The sequence below is a fragment of the Phocoena sinus genome, chromosome 1 (genome assembly GCF_008692025.1).
Source record: "Phocoena sinus isolate mPhoSin1 chromosome 1, mPhoSin1.pri, whole genome shotgun sequence".
In the NCBI taxonomy this organism is placed as follows: Eukaryota; Metazoa; Chordata; class Mammalia; order Artiodactyla; family Phocoenidae; genus Phocoena; species Phocoena sinus.
The window spans coordinates 161,851,414-161,870,289 of NC_045763.1; the positions used below are offsets into that span (position 1 = coordinate 161,851,414).

At 37.2% G+C, this 18,876-nt stretch overlaps 1 protein-coding gene across 1 annotated transcript in view; it reads left to right on the plus strand.

Annotated features, from left to right (window-relative positions):
- Positions 1-18,876, plus strand: part of CDC42BPA (CDC42 binding protein kinase alpha) — a 345,595-nt gene that overhangs the window by 264,432 nt on the left and 62,287 nt on the right. The window contains 4 exon segments of the mRNA XM_032632745.1: positions 2,534-2,658; positions 15,864-15,969; positions 16,397-16,545; positions 18,022-18,113. Of these exon segments, the coding sequence (XP_032488636.1) occupies positions 2,534-2,658; positions 15,864-15,969; positions 16,397-16,545; positions 18,022-18,113 (472 nt within the window).

Sequence of the window (18,876 nt, forward strand, 5' to 3'; positions counted from 1 at the left end):
ACCCAGCCTCTAAGTAACTGAACCCATGATCTGTCTAATTGCCTACCAGAAGTAAAAGTAAGCAGTCTCTGGAGGAAGATATTATATAGAGCCTCAAATTATCTCTAAAATTTTCATACACTATATGTGGCATGCAGTAAGAAATTACAATGCATACCAAGAGATACAACCAAAGAAAACCAAGATATAAAAGTATAATAGCAAAAACAAAGTAAGAAAAGAATAAATGAGAAGAAAACCAGGCAGTCAATATAAACAGACCCACACAATTCCGAGTATTGGAATTTTCTTAATTGAACTTTAAAATCACTGTATGATATATTCAAGAAAATAAACATGATGAAGAACTTCAGCAGACAACTGGAATCTATACAAACAGTCAAGTAAATCTTTAGAAGTGAAAAATAAATGAAAAATCCCAACAGAAAATTTTAACAGTAGATTGGAAAGAACCAAGAAAGGAAGGGGTAAATAAAAAACTTCCCATACTGAAGTCTGGATATAGATTTAAAAGGACAGAAATACAGGGACTTCCCTGGTGGTCCAGTGGTAAAGAGTCCACCTTACAATTCAGGGGATGCTGGTTCGACCCCTGGTCAGGGAACTAAGATCCCATGTGCCATGGGGCACTAAGCCTGCATGCCACAACTACTTGCATGCTTGCATGCCTCAACTAGAGCCCATGTGCTGCAAACTACAGAGCCCATGTGCTCTGGAACCCGCACACCACAGCTACAGAGCCCATGTGCCCTGGAGCCTATGTGCCACAACTAGAGAAGAGAAAACCTGACGCCACAACTAGAGAGCCCACGCACCACAACAAAGATCCCGCGCACCGCGGACTAAGACCAGACGCAGCCAAAAATAAATAATAATAAATTTAAAAGATATATTAAGAAGAGAGGGCAGAAATACATAAAGGAGGATGTGAGAATAGGAGACGTGATGAAAAGATGACATACAAATATTTGCTTTCCCAGAAGGAGAGAAGAAAGACTGTGGTAGAAGCAATATTTGCAGAGTTAATGGCCCATAATTTTCCAAAACCTCTGAGAAGTATTTAGCCACAAATTCAAGAAATGCCACAAACCCTAAAAGTGATAAATAGAAATTAAATCCCTTAGGCACATTATAGAAAAATCGCTAAAAACCAACCAACCAAGAAAATCCTAGAAGCAGCCAGAGAAGAAAGACACATTGTATTCGAAGGAGCAAAAGCTAAACTTAAAGCTGTCTTTACAACAGAAAAAATGGAACCCAGGATAAAAAGGAATGAATCTAAATTAAAAAAAGGAATAGAAAGGAAAATAACTGCCAATCTAGAAAATTATATACAGCAAAAAGTGTCTTTCAAAATGAAGGCAAAAATTCAGACTGTAGAGAACTCCTGCAGGACAAACAACCTACTTTCTTCAACAAATAAATTACAAGAAAAATTAAAGTGTTGGAGGGGAACTGCTATGTACTAAACGTTTGTATCCCTCCAAAATTCAGATGTTGACACCTAGTACTATTTGGAGGTATAGCCTTTGGGAGATGATTAGGTCATGAAGGTAGAGCCTTCATGAATAGGATTAGCGCTCTTATAAAAGAGACCCCACAGAGCTCCCTCATCCCACGACCATCTGCAAACCAGGAAGTGGGCCTTGCCAGACACTGAATCTGCTGGTGCGTTGATCTTGGACTTCCCAGCGTCCAGAACTATCAGAAATAAATGTTTCTTGTTTAAGCCACTCAGACTGTGATATTCCACTCCAGCAGCCCAAATGGGGTAATCTGGAGCCTATAAGTAAAAAAGACTTAAAAGATAGAGCAACCATTAAGTTACGTTTACTGGTTGGTATAATTCAGTTTAACAGACTGTTAAGTCTTTTGATGTTTTGAGACAACTGGAAATTTGAACAATTACTAGCTATGTGATAATATAAGGAAACTTGATAAATTTGTTTAAATATGATAATGATATTGTGGTTATACGTAAAAAGGGAGCCTTATTTTCTAGAGGTATACACAGAAATATATATGGATAAAATTATATGATGTCTGGTATTTGCTGCAGAATAATACCGGAGGAAAGGGTAAGAAGACAGGAGTACAAATGAAATAAGATTGACATTGAGGTGATAATTGTTGAAGTTAGTGATGATGGGCTCATGGGAATTCACTTACACTCTTCTGTTCATTTTTGTATATGCTTGAAATTATAAGATTTTTTAAAAAGGATGACATAGAGATATTTTCAGACAAAAAAATGAGAGATGTTGTTACCAACAGAACTGGGGAGTTCTTCAGGCAAATGGAGAATGTTCACAGATGGAACCAATTCAATATGGGGAGTATGGGAAAAGCAAAGGCAGAAGGAGAATTCAGAGTACTTGATGTTTCCACATTCAGTGGCCAGAGGGTGCATAATAATAGGAAATCAGAAAGTCAGGCATTTTGAGTTACCAGATTTAACAAGAGGCATCTGAGCACCTTGAATTCCTGTTCCTAAAAGTCACACGTCTTTAAGTACCTTAAAACTGCCTTTCAGCTTACCACTTTGTATGAGAACTTAAGTACATGCAACCAGCAGTTAGAAGAAGAGGTAAAGGATCTAGCAGACAAGAAGGAATCAGTTGCACATTGGGAAGCTCAAATCACAGAAATAATTCAGTGGTGAGTACTCTCTTAAATCTGTTTTTGTGGGTAAATTTTGACCATATAGTCAAGTTGGTATGAATTCCAGGAGGAATATTTATTACTGGTCTGTGCTTCTTCTATGTTGTCTTGTTATTTTCCTCTTTTCTCTAACTCCATCAAATATTCCATATCAGCTTTTACACAGTTTCATTGGAAGCTGATATTTCTTTCTAAGAAAAGAAAATGTTATTGTCTCCTGAGACAGTTGGTCCTTAAAGAACTGAAGAAACTCATTCACTAGCTATCGATGTTCCTTTCTAAGATCAAAATTGCTGTATTTGTGATTACTTTAAGAAACAGAAAGCCTGGAGAATACTTTACAAGCTGAAGATGTGGTTTCACCCTTTTCATAATTATAACAGACTAATTCACACACGGCATTTTTAAAACATTAAATGGTTACAGTTTAGTTTTATCAACTGTTCTTTAAGCCCCTAGGATTTAATTTGGGATAATTGCCTTAGTAACTTTCATATTAATTAACTCAAATGATTGTTCTGGTATTTGTAAAAATTTGTATATTTTTATAATACTTGAAGAAAGTAGAATCCAACAGGGACTTTATTTTGTAATGCAAATAGCCTAACTTTTTATATTTACTTTTTTAACTTTCTGACTCTTTTTAGCACGTTATTGATGTTTTATTTATATAAACAGCTACTGGTTTCTTCAAATATCTATAGACCAATAATTTGGTGAGAATGTTAGTTTATCATGCTCTTATTTTTGTTCTCTAAGCATTTTTTCCTACTAATACCAGCTTAATACCCTCTTTCTTAAATGAAATCATAAGTGAATAAACACTGCCTTTTTAAGTAATCTTACCCAAATGACTCAAATATTTTGATATTGACTTAACTATAGAGCTCTTATGTTAACTCAGCTTTAGCTTATGAATGTGACTGTTGAATGCATATCTGAAGGAAAATGCCCAAATTGTGGAAATATGGTTGTGTTCCAAATAGTACAGTTAATGGTTCATTAATATTTAATTGAGATCCTTGTCATAAACTCTACATTTCTGAAGCAAAATCACTTTAATCTTTAGCCGTGCTTATAATATCAAACATTATGACTTTTCATTTGTAACTCCATTATTATGTAATCAAATTTGTAATAAGATGTTAATGAAAATGACTTTACAGAAGAGAAAACTGATTTGGCCAAAGCCTGAGATCCTAGACCACTGATCTTTCAAGTGATTGCATGATGGGTTTCAGATGGAATGGAAGTGGTTCTAGTAAAGAAGCTTTAAAGAAGCTTTAAATATGGACTATCTGGAAAGGGTTAGTAGAAAGGATGAAGATGAAAATTTTTGTGTGATACTACAAAGCACTCTTTTTACACATTTCACATTCAAGTTAAATATGCAGAAGAAATCAGGAATACAATGAATTCACTTTGCATTAAACCTATTATTTAGAAATGGACTAATATTTTCGATAATAAATTATTAAATACCTAATAGGCTAAAAGTAAAAGATATACTCACTGTTCTCAGAGTTCTCACCTATTTGAAAGTTATATCTCTGAGATATTCTGTGCAAGCTTATAAAGGTCAGAAGTCTCAGGTTATTCCTGGTTCTTTAATCTGGTATATTAAAAAATGAAGTAATGCCAAAACAAGGTTTTGGAAACTTGTGACATGCAGTGGTTTAAATGTTTCCATGGCCAAATTAACAGTTTTAAAATAAAACAAACACTGCTGTATAATAAGACTTCATTGAATGCATTTCTAATGGCCTCGTTACTCTGCTCCCTCTGCCTTTCCTATGAAATACCTCTTTCGTGTGAAAGAAAACCTTTAGGTCAAGGAGACCCTTGTTACTCACACTGTATTGGAACAGGGACCTTTCTTCTCACCATTGACCCATCAGAAGACTTCACTCTTTCTCTTTGAAATGGTACTAGAAGGAGAGGTTGAAGTAGTAGGCTGGTCCATAAGATTCATTTTTTAGATGTATCTCCTCACATATAATGCATTCTTCTGGTATAATAGGAGATAGAAAGGTCTGTAAAATAGGGTACTTGGCCTTCAAGTACTAGCTTATAGTGTAACATTTAAAAGTTTAAAAACTAATGTGATCAGAGCTGGATATAAATAACAAGACTTAAATGTAAATTGTCTTATGTATTGTACAAATACTGATTTTTCTATATGAGTGTAGAGGAGAATTACTTCAGACTGGGTGCTAAAGAAAGTTGGGGGTAATCAGTGGAACTATAATGCATTTTCTGAAAACACTCAGTTCACTAAAGGGTGCTACTATTCCTATAAAAGAATAGTAGGAGATAAGACCAATAAAGTTATTGCAGCACAATTAACATGAATACTGGGTAAGAATCAGAACTTCATTTATTTATAAGAAGAAGGAGAAGGCTTTTCTGCAACGGATTATGGAATTGATTGAGGTGATGCATTAGGAAGGTAACTCTTCATAGTGGTATTCACCATGAAATAGAAGGAAATTTGGGGGAAGCTGAACAAATGGAGAAGACATGGAAGAAGGATCTATAGGACTTAATTATAAATGAAGGGCAAGAGATGAGGAGGAATTAGTATTTCTGAAACTCTGTGTTGGAGAGATTAAGAAAATGGTGATATCACTGAAGTAAGAAAAGTCAGGAGAAGGAACCAGCTTTGGGGAGGATGATATCAATTTTAGTTGTTCTTTTGTTTGTTGGTGAGTCTGAGATCATTCTGAGATATCTGAGTGCAGATTTCCAATATGCTTTAGAAAAGATGACTTAAAGGTTAGGATTAGAAATATAAATTTGGGAATTTAATTTCTAGTAAATAAGACCATTGAAGTTGTTGAGTTTTATAATAGAAAGGATAATGGTGAGGGTGATAACAGTAGAAGATAGAGGAAACAGCTGTGTAAGACAACCAGGAAAATGTTTTAATAATCAGAAAAGGGTTTCAATAGTGAAACTTTTATTTTCCTTTGTTTAAATTCATTCACATTATTTGAAACACTCCTCATTCATTAATTTTCATTCCTGTGTAGTAATAGTTTACAGTGATTAAAAAATAGTATGTTGTAGGCATTAGGCTGAAAATTCACACGTTTTCTCATTTAGTTATCACAACCGTCCTATGAAGTAGATATTATTGTTATTCCCATCTTATAACTGAGATAACAGAGAGTTAGAGGGGGTAAATGACTTATCCAAAGACATACAACTGCTAAACAGTGAGCTAGGATTTGAACCTAGTTCTATATGACTCAAGAGTCAAGTTCTTAATCATTCTACTATATGTGTCCTGACTCACAAACTTTTTTTAAAATTTTATGTTGGAGTATAGTTGATTAACAATGTTGTGTTAGTCTCAAGTGTACGGCAAAGTGATTCAGTTATACATATATATGTATCTGTTCTTCTTCAACTTCTTTTCCCATTTAGGTTATTATGGAATATTGAGCAGAGTTCCCTGTGCTATACAGTAGGTCCTTGTTGGTTATCTATTTTAATTATAGCAGTGTCCCAAACTCCCAATCTGTCCCTCCCCCAACCCTTCTCCCGTGGTAACCACAAGTTCGCTAAGTCTGTGCTGACTGCCAAACTTCTTAAGGACTATGTCTTATATGTCTTTTTCAGTCTTCCTAATATGTCTACGTAATAATCAGTATTTAGTAAATATTTCTTGATTATTTTGACTTAGCCAAAGAAAAGATGAGAGATTTGCCTCTAAAACTGTTTTTTTTTTAAACGTCTTTATTGGAGTATAATTGCTTTACAATGGTGTGTTAGTTTCTACTTTATAACAAAGTGAATCAGTTATACGTATACGTATGTCCCCATATCTCTTCCCTCTTGCATCTCCCTCCCTCCCACCCTCCCTATCCCACCCCTCTAGGTGAACACAAAGCACCAAGCTGATCTCCCTGTGCTATGCGGCTGCTTCCCACTAGATATCTATTTAACGTTTGGTAGTGTATATATGTCATGCCACTCTCGCACTTTGTCCCAGCATACCCTTCCCCCTCCCCGTATCCTCAAGTCCATTCTCTAGTAGGTCTGTGTCTTTATTCCCATCTTGCGCCTAGGTTCTTCATGACCATTTTTTTCTTTTTTTTTTAGATTCCATATATGTGTGTTAGCATACAGTATTTGTTTTTCTCTTTCTGACTTACTTCACTCCATATGACAGACTCTAGGTCCATCCACCTCACTACAAATAACTCAATTTCATTTCTTTTTATGGCTGAGTAGTATTCCAGTATATATATGTGCCACATCTTCTTTATCCGTTCATCTGTTGATGGACACTTAGGTTGCTTCCATGTCCTGGCTATTGTAAATAGAGCTGCCATGAACATTTTGGTACATGACTTTTTTTGAATTATGGTTTTATCACGGTATATGCCCAGTAGTGGGATTGCTGGGTCATATGGTAGTTCTATTTGTAGTTTTTTAAGGAACCTCCATACTGTTCTCCATAGTGGCTGTATCAATTTACATTCCCACCAACAGTGCAAGAGGGTTCCCTTTTCTCCACACCCTCTCCAGCATTTATTGTTTCTAGATTTTTTGATGATGGCCATTCTGACCAGTGTGAGATGATATCGCATTGTAGTTTTGATTTGCATTTCTCTAATGGTTAATGATGTTGAGCATTCTTTCATGTGTTTGTTGGCAATCTGTATATCTTCTTTGGAGAAATGTCTATTTGAGTCTTCTGCCCATTTTTGGATTGGGTTCTTTGTTTTTTTGATATTGAGCTGCATGAGCTGCTTGTAAATTTTGGAGATTAATCCTTTGTCAGTTGCTTCATTTGCAAATATTTTCTCCCATTCTGAAGGTTGTCTTTTTGTCTTGTTTATGGTTTCCTTTGCTGTGCAAAAGCTTTGAAGTTTCATTAGGTCCCATTTGTTTATTTTTGTTTTTATTTCCATTTCTCTAGGAGGTGGGTCAAAAAGGATCTTGCTGTGATTTGTGTCATAGAGTGTTCTGCCTATGTTTTCCTCTAAGAGTTTGATAGTGTCTGACCTTACATTTAGGTCTTCAATCCATTTTGAGTGTATTTTTGTGTGTAGTGTTAGAGAGTGTTCTAATTTCATTCTTTTACATGTAGCTGTCCAGTTTTCCCAGCACCACTTATTGAAGAGGCTGTCTTTTCTCCACTGTATATTCTTGCCTCCTTTATCAAAGATAAGGTGACCATATGTGCGTGGGTTTATCTCTGGGCTTTCTATCCTGTTCCATTGATCTATATTTCTGTTTTTGTGCCAGTACCATACTGTCCTGATTACTGTAGCTTTGTAGTATAGTCTGGAGTCAGGGAGCCTAATTCCTCCAGCTCCATTTTTCTTTCTCAAGATTGCTTTGGCTATTCGGGGTCTTTTGTGTCTCCACACAAATTGTGAAGTTTTTTGTTGTAGTTCTGTGAATAATGCCAGTGGTAGTTTGATAAGGATTGCATTGAATCTGTAGATTGCTTTGGGTAGTATAGTCATTTTCACAATGTTGATTCTTCCAATCCAAGAACATGGTATATCTCTCCAACTATTTGTATCATCTTTAATTTCTTTCATCAGTGTCATAATTTTCTGCATACAGGTCTTTTGTCTCCTTAGGTAGGTTTATTCCTAGATATTTTATTCTTTTTGTTGCAGTCGTAAATGGGAGTGTTTCCTTAATTTCTCTTTCAGATTTTTCGTCATTACTGTATAGGAATGCCAGAGGTTTCTGGGCATTAATTTTGTATCCTGCTACTTTACCAAATTCGTTGATTAGCTCTAGTAGTTTTCTGGTGGCATCTTTAGGATTCTCCATGTATAGTATCATGTCATCTGCAAACAGTGACAGCTTTACTTCTTTTCCGATTTGGATTCCTTTTATTTCTTTTTCTTCTCTGATTCCTGTAGCTAAAACTTCCAAAATTATGTTGAATAATAGTGGTGAGAGTGGGCAACATTGTCTTGTTCCTGATCTTAGAGGAAATGGTTTCAGTTTTTCACCATTGAGGACGATGTTGGCTGTGGGTTTGTCATATATGGCCTTTATTATGTTGAGGAAAGTTCCCTCTATGCCTACTTTCTGGAGGGTTTTTATCGTAAATGGGTGTTGAATTTTGTCGAAAGCTTTCTCTCCGAGATGATCATATGGTTTTTCTCCTTCAGTTTGTTAATATGGTGTATCACACGGATTGATTTGCATATATTGAAGAATCCTTGCATTCCTGGAATAAACCCCACTTGATCATGGTGTATGATCCTTTTAATGTGCTGTTGGATTCTGTTTGCTAGTATTTTGTTGAGGATTTTTGCATCTATGTTCATCAGTGATATTGGCCTGTAGTTTTCTTTCTTTGTGACATCTTTGTCTGGTTTTGGTATGAGGGTGATGGTGGCCTCGTAGAATGAGTTTGGGAATGTTCCTCCCTCTGCTATATTTTGTTTGCTTGTGTGTTTGTTTGTTTTTGCGGTACACGGGCCTCTCACTGTTGTGGCCTCTCCCGTTGCGGAGCACAGGATCTGGACACGCAGGCTCAGCGGCCATGGCTTATGAGCCCAGCTGCTCCACGGCATGTGGGATCTTCCTGGACCGGGGCACGAACCTGTGTCCCCTGCATCGGCAGGCGGACTCTCAACCACTGCGCCACCAGGGAAGCCCCCTCTGCTATATTTTGGAAGAGTTTGAGAAGGATAGGTGTTAGCTCTTCTCTAAATGTTTGCTAGAATTCGCCTGTGAAGCCATCTGGTCCTGGGCTTTTGTTTGTTGGAATGTTTTTAATCACAGTTTCAATTTCAGTGCTTGTGATTAGTCTGTTTATATTTTCTATTTCTTCCTGGTTCAGTCTCTGAAGGTTGTGCATTTCTAAGAATTTGTCCATTCCTTCCAGGTTGTCCATTTTATTGGCATATAGTCACTTGCAGTAATCTTTCATGATCCTTTGTATTTCTGCAGTATCAGTTGTTACTTCTCCTTTTTCATTTCTAATTCTATTGATTTGAGTTTTTCCCTTTTTTTCTTGATGAGTTTGGCTAATGGTTTATCAATTTTGTTTATCTTCTCAAAGAACGAGCTTTTAGTTTTATTGCATGTTGCTATTGTTTCCTTCATTTCTTTTTCTTTTATTTCAGATCTGATCTTTATGATTTCTTTCCTTCTGCTAACTTTGGGGGGTTTTTTGTTCTTCTTTCTCTAATTGCTTTAGGTGTAAGTTTAGGATGTTTGAGGTGTTTCTTGTTTCTTAAGGTAGGATGTATTTCTATAAACTTCCCTCTTAGAACTGCTTTTGCTGCATCCCATAGGTTTTGGGTCATTGTGTTTTCATTGTCATTTGTTTTTAGGTATTTTTTGATTTACTCTTTGATTTCTTCAGTTATTCCTTGGTTATTAAGTTGTGTATTGTTTAACCTCCATGTGTTTGTATTTTTTACAGATTTTTTCCTGTAATTGATATCTAGTCTCATAGCATTGTGGTTGGAAAAGATACTTGATATGATTTCAATTTTCTTAAATTTACCAAGGCTTACTTTCTGACCCAAGATATGATCTATCCTGGAGAATATTCCATGAACACTTGAGAAGAATGTGTATTCTGTTGGTTTTGGATGGAATGTCCTATAAATATCAATTAAGTCCATCTTGTTTAATGTATCATTTAAAGCTTGTGTTTCCTTATTTATTTTCATTTTGGATGATCTGTCCATTGGTGAAAGTGGGGTGTTAAAGTCCCCTACTATGATTATGTTACTCTCGATTTCCCCTTTTATGGCTGTTAGCATTTGCCTTATGTATTGAGGTGCTGCTGTGTTGGGTGCATAAGTATTTACAATTGTTATATCTTCTTCTTGGATTGATCCCTTGTAGTGTCCTTCCTTGTCTCTTGTAGCATTCTTTATTTTAAAGTCTATTTTACCTGATATGAGTATTGCTACTCCAGCTTTCTTTTGATTTTCATTTGCATGGAATATCTTTTTCCGTCCCCTCACTTTCAGTCTGTATGTGTCCCTAGGTCTCAAGTGGGTCTCTTGTAGACAGCATATATATGGGTCTTGTTTTTGTATCCATTCAGCCAGTCTGTGTCTTTTGGTTGGAGCATTTAATCCATTTACATTTAAGGTAATTATCGATATGTATGTTCCCATTCCCATTTTCTTAATTGTTTTGGGTTTGTTATTGTAGGTCTTTTCCTTCTTTTTTGTTTCTTGCCTAGAGAAGTTCCTTTAGCAGTTGTTATAGAGCTGGTTTGGTGGTGCTGAACTCTCTCAGCTTTTGCTTGTCTGTAAAGGTTTTAATTTCTCCATCAAATCTGAATGAGATCCTTGCTGGGTAGTGTAATCTTGGTTGTAGGTTTTTCGCCTTCATCACTTTAAATATGTCCTGCCAGTCCCTTCTGGCTTGCAGAGTTTCTGCTGAAAGATCAGCTGTTAACCTTATGAGGATTCCCTTGTGTGTTATTTGTTGTTTTTCCCTTGCTGCTTTTAATATGCTTTCTTTGTATTTAATTTTTGACAGTTTGATTAATATGTGTCTTGGCGTATTTCTCCTTGGATTTATCCTGTATGGGACTCTCTGTGCTTCCTGGACTTGATTAACTATTTCCTTTCCCATATTAGGGAAGTTTTCAACTATAATCTCTTCAAATATTTTCTCAGTCCCTTTCTTTTCCTCTTCTTCTTCTGGAATCCCTATAATTTGAATGTTGGTGCATTTAATGTTGTCCCAGAGGTCTCTGAGACTGTCCTCAGTTCTTTTCATTCTTTTTTTTTATTCTGCTCTGCAGTAGTTATTTCCACTATTTTATCTTCCAGGTCACTTATCTGTTCTTCTGCCTCAGTTATTCTGCTATTGATCCCTTCTAGAGAATTTTTTTCATTTATTGCATTGTTCATCACTGTTTTTTTGTTCTTTAGTTCTTCTAGGTCCTTGTTAAACGTTTCTTGTATTTTCTCCATTCTATTTCCAAGATTTTGGATCATATTTACTATCATTATTCTGAAATCTTTTTCAGGTAGACTGCCTATTTTCTCTTCATTTGTTAGGTCTGGTGGGTTTTTGCCTTGCTCCTTCATCTGCTGTGTATTTCTCTGTCTTCTCATTTTGCTTAACTTACTGTGTTTGGGGTCTCCTTTTCGCAGGCTGCAGGTTCGTAGTTCCCGTTGTTTTTGGTGTCTGCCCCCAGTGGCTAAGGTTGGTTCCATGGGTTGTGTAGGCTTCCTGGTGGAGGGGACTAGTGCTTGTGTTCTGGTGGTTGAGACTAGATCTTGTCTTTCTGGTGGGCAGGTCTACGTCTGGTGGTGTGTTTTGGGGTGTCTGTGGACTTTTTATGATTTTAGGCAGCCTCTCTGCTAATGGATGGGTTGTGTCCCTGTCTTGATAGTTGTTTGGCATAGGGTGTCCAGCACTGTAGCCTGCTGGTCATTGAGTGGAGCTGGGTCCTGGCGAGGAGATGGAGATCTTTGGGAGATTTTCGCCATTTGATATTACATGGAGCTGGGAGGTCTCTTGTGGACCAGTGTCCTGAACTTGGCTCTCCTACCTCAAAGGCACAGCTCTGACGCCTGGCTGGAGCACCAAGAGCCTGTCTTCTACATGGCTCAGAGTAAAAGGGAGAAAAAAAAGAAAGAAGAAGATAAAATAAAATAAAAGTTATTAAAATAAAAATAATTATTTAAAAAAAATTTTAAGGTAATAAAAGAAAGAAAGAGAAGAGAGCAACCAAACCAAAAAACAAATCCACCAATGATAACATGTGCTAAAAACTATGCTAAAAAAAAAAAAAGGACAGACAGAACCCTGGGACAAATGGTAAAAGCAAAGCTATACAGACAAAATCTCACACAGAAGCATACACATACACATTCACAAAAAGAGAAAAAGGAAAAAAAAAATATATATATATATAGTTGCTCCCAAAGTCCACCTCCTCAGTTTGGGATGATTCGTTGTCTTTTCAGGTATTCCACAGATGCAGGGTACATCAAGTTGATTGTGGAGATTTAATCTGCTGCTCCTGAGGCTGCTGCGGGAGATTTCCCTTTCTCTTCTTTGTTCACACAGCTCCTGGGGTTCAGCTTTGGATTGGACCCGCCTCTGTGTGTAGGTTGCCTGAGGGCATCTGTTCTTCGCTCAGACAGGACGGGGTTAAAGGAGCAGCTGATTCGGGGGCTCTGGCTCACTCAGGCCGGGGGGAGGGAGGGGTACGGATGCGGGGCAAGCCTGCAGCGGCAGAGGCCGGCGTGACGTTGCACCAGCCTGAGGCGTGCCGTGTGCTCTTCCGGGGAAATTGTCCCTGGATCACGGGACCCTGGCAGTGGCGGGCTGCACAGGCTCCCGGGAGGAGAGGTGTGGATAGTGACCTGCGTTTGCACACAGGCTTCTTGGTGGTGGCAGCAGCAGCCTTAGCGTCTCATGCCCGTCTCTGGGGTCCGCGCTGATAACCGTGGCTTGTGCCAGACTCTGGAGCTCCTTTAAGCAGCGCTCTTAATCCCCTCTCCTCGTGCACCAGGAAACAAAGAGGGAAGAAGAAGTCTCTTGCCTCTTCGGCAGTTCCAGGCCTTTTCCCGGACTCGCCCCGCCCGCCCTGGCGGGTGAGCAGACAAGCCTCTCGGGCTGGTGAGTGCCGGTTGGCACCGATCGTCTGTGCGGGAATCTCTCCGCTTTGTCCTCCACACCCCTGTTGCTGCGCTGTCCTCAGCATCTCCGAAGCTTCCCCGCCCCCCGACCCCCCCCCAACCCCCCGCCCCGTCTCCACCAGTGAAGGGACTTCTAGTGTGTGGAAACCTTTCCTCCTTCACAGCTCCCTCCCACTGGTGCAGGTCCCGTCCCTATTCTTTTGTTTCTGTTTTTTCTTTTTTCTTTTGTCCTACCCAGGTACGTGGGGAGTTTCTTGCCTTTTGGGAGGTCTGAGGTCTTCTGCCAGTGTTCAGTAGGTGATCTGTAGGAGTTGTTTCACATGTAGATGTATTTCTGATGTATCTGTGGGGAGGAGAGTGATCTCCATGTCTTACTCTTCCACCATGTTGAAGCTCCTCCTAAACCTGTTTAAAAAATAAAAAAGTTAAGAGAATGAGTAGTGTAAGCTTAACCAGATGGCCTAGAAGGAAGGGGCAAGAGATGGTGTTGGGTTGGAGAAAGTGCAATGTTTTTAAGATTTAGGTTGGAAGTAGACAATGATTATGAAAAGGAATTGTTGTGTAAGACCTAGGGCCTAGTGGAACTTAAATGGCATGAGTGTGTAGTTGACACAGTCTTTTTTTTCTTTTTTCATCACCCTTCCCATCAGTAATTTTTTGTAGGCAAGAAAATAGACATAGGTTTAATCAAAAGTTGAGAATTAGTGGAAGACCACAGTGGTAAGGGAATGTGAATGTATTCAAGATGTAAATAAAAAGCAAAGTTAGAAGGTATTGTTTTTTATATAATATTGCAAACAACATCATAGCAATTTACATGGAGTTGTTTGATTTCCAAAGTGAATAAAACACACTGGATTTCATTGGTTCCTGGAAATGTGCATAAGCCAAGATCTCTGAGCTATGAGAGATACTAAACCAGCACTGGCTGAGACCTATTAGCCTGGTTAAATGGTAATACAGTTTTCTTAATTGCTACTCTTGAGTGTCTTTAGAGGAAAATAAAAAATGTCTTTGGAGGAAAAACAGTTTTCCCCATCTATATTTATTCTTTATGTTATAGATTAGGTGATTAAATGAAAAGATTGTGGTCACTTGTGGTGTCCAAAGTTAAAGAATTTTAGAAGGAAACAGCATCCCAATACACAAACTTTCTTAATATTTTCTTAAGCCACTTTTCTTTAAAAGGCTGTGAACATATATACATGTATGTAGAGCCTACAAATATGTAGCTATCACTAGAGTGGGCAACTTAACAGTGATTTTATTTGCTCCTTTATTCTTTTGTTTGTCCTCCAAAGCACTTTCCCATCTGAGAGAAGAAGGGATCAAACCCCTTTTAAAGGGCCTCTTTAAGATGTAAATATGGGGGCTTCCCTGGTGGGGCAGTGGTTGAGAGTCCGCCTGCTGATGCAGGGGACATAGGTTCGTGCCCCGGTCCGGGAAGATTCCACATGCCGCGGAGCGGCTGGGCCCGTGAGCCATGGCCGCTGAGCCTGCGCGTCCGGAGCCTGTGCTCCGCAACGGGAGAGGCCACAGCAGTGAGAGGCCCGCGTACCGCAAAAAAAAACCCCAAAAAACAAAAAGATGTAGATATGGAGTGATATGTAGGTAGACAGATGAATTTAACTCCTCAGGAGTTTAAATTGTAACAGATGCTGAATCAAGCCTCAAGATTTAAACTTGTCTGCTGTATGCATCACAGATATGTATTGATTTACCTGAAATATACTTTCCTCATGGCTATTCAATGGCCTGAATTTTATTGAATATAATTTGAAAACATTTCTCTCTAAAATCATGTAATTACATCAGCAAGATAGCCTTAAAATAGTAAATAGAAACTGAGTTTCGGGAATTCCCTGGTCCAGTGTTTAGGACTCTACGCTTCCACTTCTTCCACCACTGGGGGCCCTGGTTTGATCCCTGGTCCGGGAACTAAGATCCCACATGCCTTGGGGTGCAGCCAGGGCGGGGCAGGGCAGGGGTGGGGTGGGGGGGGTGGGGGGGGTTGTAGAAACTGAGTTTCAGTAGACTTTCATCTTTTCTCTTTGTTATATCATTGACCATTTTAGAAAACAAAAGAGCTTTATTACAACACAGAATTTTTGTTTTTTACAAAATATTCTACTTAAAACTTTCTAAATTTAGTGTACTTCAGTTTTAAGAAGGGTGTGTTGTGTTTTCATAAGATAAAAAATGGAATCTAATAATAAATCTTAATATTCTTTAGAAGTCATGTGAGTGTATGTGTGTGTGTGTGTGTGTGTGTGTATGTTTAATGTTAGATTAAAAGAGTATTCTGTGGCTCAAGGGTGAAGTTTTACTGATTTATCAGATATGTATGACTTGGACCTTTCTAAACATGGCCACCTTTATCTGTAAATAACTGAACAGTTCAATAAACCATTTCCCACTTGTTGACAGTAGTGCTGTGGTAGACCTTTAAAAGAAGATATTAAGAACATCTTTAAATTTCTGTCACTTTTCACTTATTTCTTTATGATGCTTTAAAGTAATATATATCTCACTGAAGTTTTCTGTTTTACTTTGGTACTTGATCTCTGTCTTTATTTGCATGTATTCTAGGGTCAGTGATGAAAAGGATGCACGAGGATATCTTCAGGCCTTAGCTTCTAAAATGACTGAAGAATTGGAAGCTTTAAGAAACTCCAGCTTGGGTACCCGAGCAACAGTAAGCTCTGCCATTTAGCAAGCAGGCTTATTATATCAGTCGGTGGGAAGGCTCAGCAAACACTGTAATAAATCTGAGTACTTACATCAGTTTGTCTAGGCTTTGCCTACTGTAAAGATTTTCATGAGGAATCATTCAACGTTTTTCCAGTTTAGGAAATTATAATACATAGCTGCTTAACTATAATTTGTGTGGCTAGCCATTAATGGTAATAACCATAAAAAATAAATGCACTTATAATGTGAGTCTACAGTTTTTCTGAATTTAATGAAAAATAATATATTTTCACAAGTAATAGTTCTTTTAAATTCTTTACTTAGGGAAAGATAGTTCTTTTAAGTAGTTTCCAAATTCACTTATATTACTAAACTTAAATGTTAAAGATAAAATCGAATGGAGCTAAAAACGCGGTCATATTATTTCATAGGATATGCCCTGGAAAATGCGTCGTTTCGCAAAACTGGATATGTCAGCTAGACTGGAGTTGCAGTCAGCCCTGGATGCAGAAATAAGAGCTAAGCAGGCCATCCAAGAAGAGCTGAATAAAGTTAAAGCATCTAACATCATAACAGAATGGTAAGACTGAATAATACAGTCCCACTAGAGTGATTTCTAATTTGGTCCAGAAGTTTCTGGAGAGAAGTTACAAGTTTAGTTTCCTACCTGTCTATACCTTTTTTTTTTTAAGTGATGACCAGAAAAAAACTATGAATATTTGAAAATGAATTGATGATTTTAGGCCTTGTGTGCAGTGATGCAATTTTAATACAGCTTTGTTTCTGACTTGTCCTTAAAGTGGAATTAACAGTACTAATTAATATTCTGTTATTTACTTTTCCCCTTATTTGTAAAATTCACTCTCAAATTTTATTCTATTAAATCCAAAATAATCTTTTGTTCAAGAATATCACATTAGTATAAAATTGCAGCATAGAGTCAGAACAAACTATAGTCATCTGAAAATTCTGGCCTCTACCATAGGTTTTTTTACAAATGAAGTTTCAAGTGATGGTAAATTTCTTAAGGGTAGAATATACTTAAATTATCCTTTCTTTCATGTTATGTATTAAAAAAAGTGTATCCCCCACAGGTCCAGGACAGTTAGCTAATGAATACATTCCCTCCATTCTTATCACAACAGTAGAACAAATCATACTCTGAATAAATAAATGATAAAAGGAAACTCGTAATTGGATTGGTTCAAGAATAAGTTATAGAGGAATAAGGTGATATAGAGGAACAGTAGAAAGTTCATGTTGCAAATCAAAATGTAAATAGAAAAATCCATTTGGTGCTCAGAATACCAAATGTTGCAAAGGCATTCAGCATGAAAAGAAATATAGTCCCATAAATTCGGTTTTTAATGGTATGAAGCACCCCAGTTGAATTATAAGCTCTTGCTATGAATTATCCAATCATAAATTAAGTATGTTTTACTGAAATGTGCTAGTGTAACATTGAAAATGGAAAAAAAACTGTTTTTGGAGAATATGAATTGATCCCAACATAAAGAACTGCTAAATGTCATTCTCTGTATTGTAATTTGGAATAAGTGTGATCTTTCTGCTTATGCTTAGGACATATAAATTTACACATTTGTTCATAAATCAGGAATGTGAGTCAAACTGAAAATTACAAGTTTAGTCACTTTCATGGTTCTCTATGAAAGAAGTCTAACAATTCTAAAATTAACCTTTGATTTTATGACATTTTTTAATTTAATAATGTAGCTCAGAGCCAGCAACTTTTCTATAAAAGGAAAGATAATAAATACTTTGGGGCTTGTAAGCCATATAGCTTCTGTCTGCTCAGCTCTGCTGTTGAGTACAAAAGCAGCCATAGACAGCATATAAATGAATGAGCCTGACTGTGTTCCAGTAAATCTTTATTTACGCAAGCATAGATGACAGGCTAGATTTGTCCTTCCTGTAGTAGTTTTCAATTCCCTACTTTATCATGACTGACATTTAAACCAATTAAGTTCAACTACATACATGATGGCTCACTAACCAACAATATAAATAATGACACTTTTCCTTTTTTTCCCTTAAGTAAACTAAAAGATTCAGAGAAGAAGAACTTGGAACTGCTATCAGAAATTGAACAACTGATAAAGGACACTGAAGAGCTTAGATCTGAAAAGGGTATGGGAACGTGTTTTGCATCAACCAGGACTTAATGTTCTGTTATGAATACATTTTATTATACAAGAATCAGCCTACTGTGTAGGCAGGAGAATTGTTCACATACACAGTTCTGGCACTCATTTATAGATGTATGTGTATATGGCGCACGCACGCGCGAGCACACACACACACACACACACACACACACATATTTGGTAGACAAGTCTCCTGAGTCATTTTGTTTTACTTGATATGCATTGTTTAAAGATTTCTTAACAGAAAACTCACTGTGCCATAAATTTGACTGTTTTTTCAGGACCATGGACTATATCACGAAGAATATTTTTATGATTGGAAAAATTTGTTTTTATCATATACTTTATACTATTCTCAAACGTTATAGGGGATTCACTCTCAGGGTAGTTGATGAAATAATGTATGAAATAACTAAAGATTAACCTAATCCAGTATTAGAAAGACAACTCAGTGACAAAGAATTATTTGGGCATTTCGGTGTCTTCTTCCATGTTTGATACTCAAAGTGCTTGCCCTGTGGGATTTTCCAGGATTTATTCCCATTTTCTTGAAAACATTACTTGAGCATTTTTTCATTAATGTAAAAAGTAACTCAGAGTGCTTGGTAGCTTTATTACATGAACTTCAACGTTCTTTCCATAACATGGGCATTAAGAATGTGAAGATTTAATTTTTTAAAATTCAGAATGTTATTATCTTAATGAAAGGATCTCTTATATATAGTTGTTAAAAATTCATTTTCCTG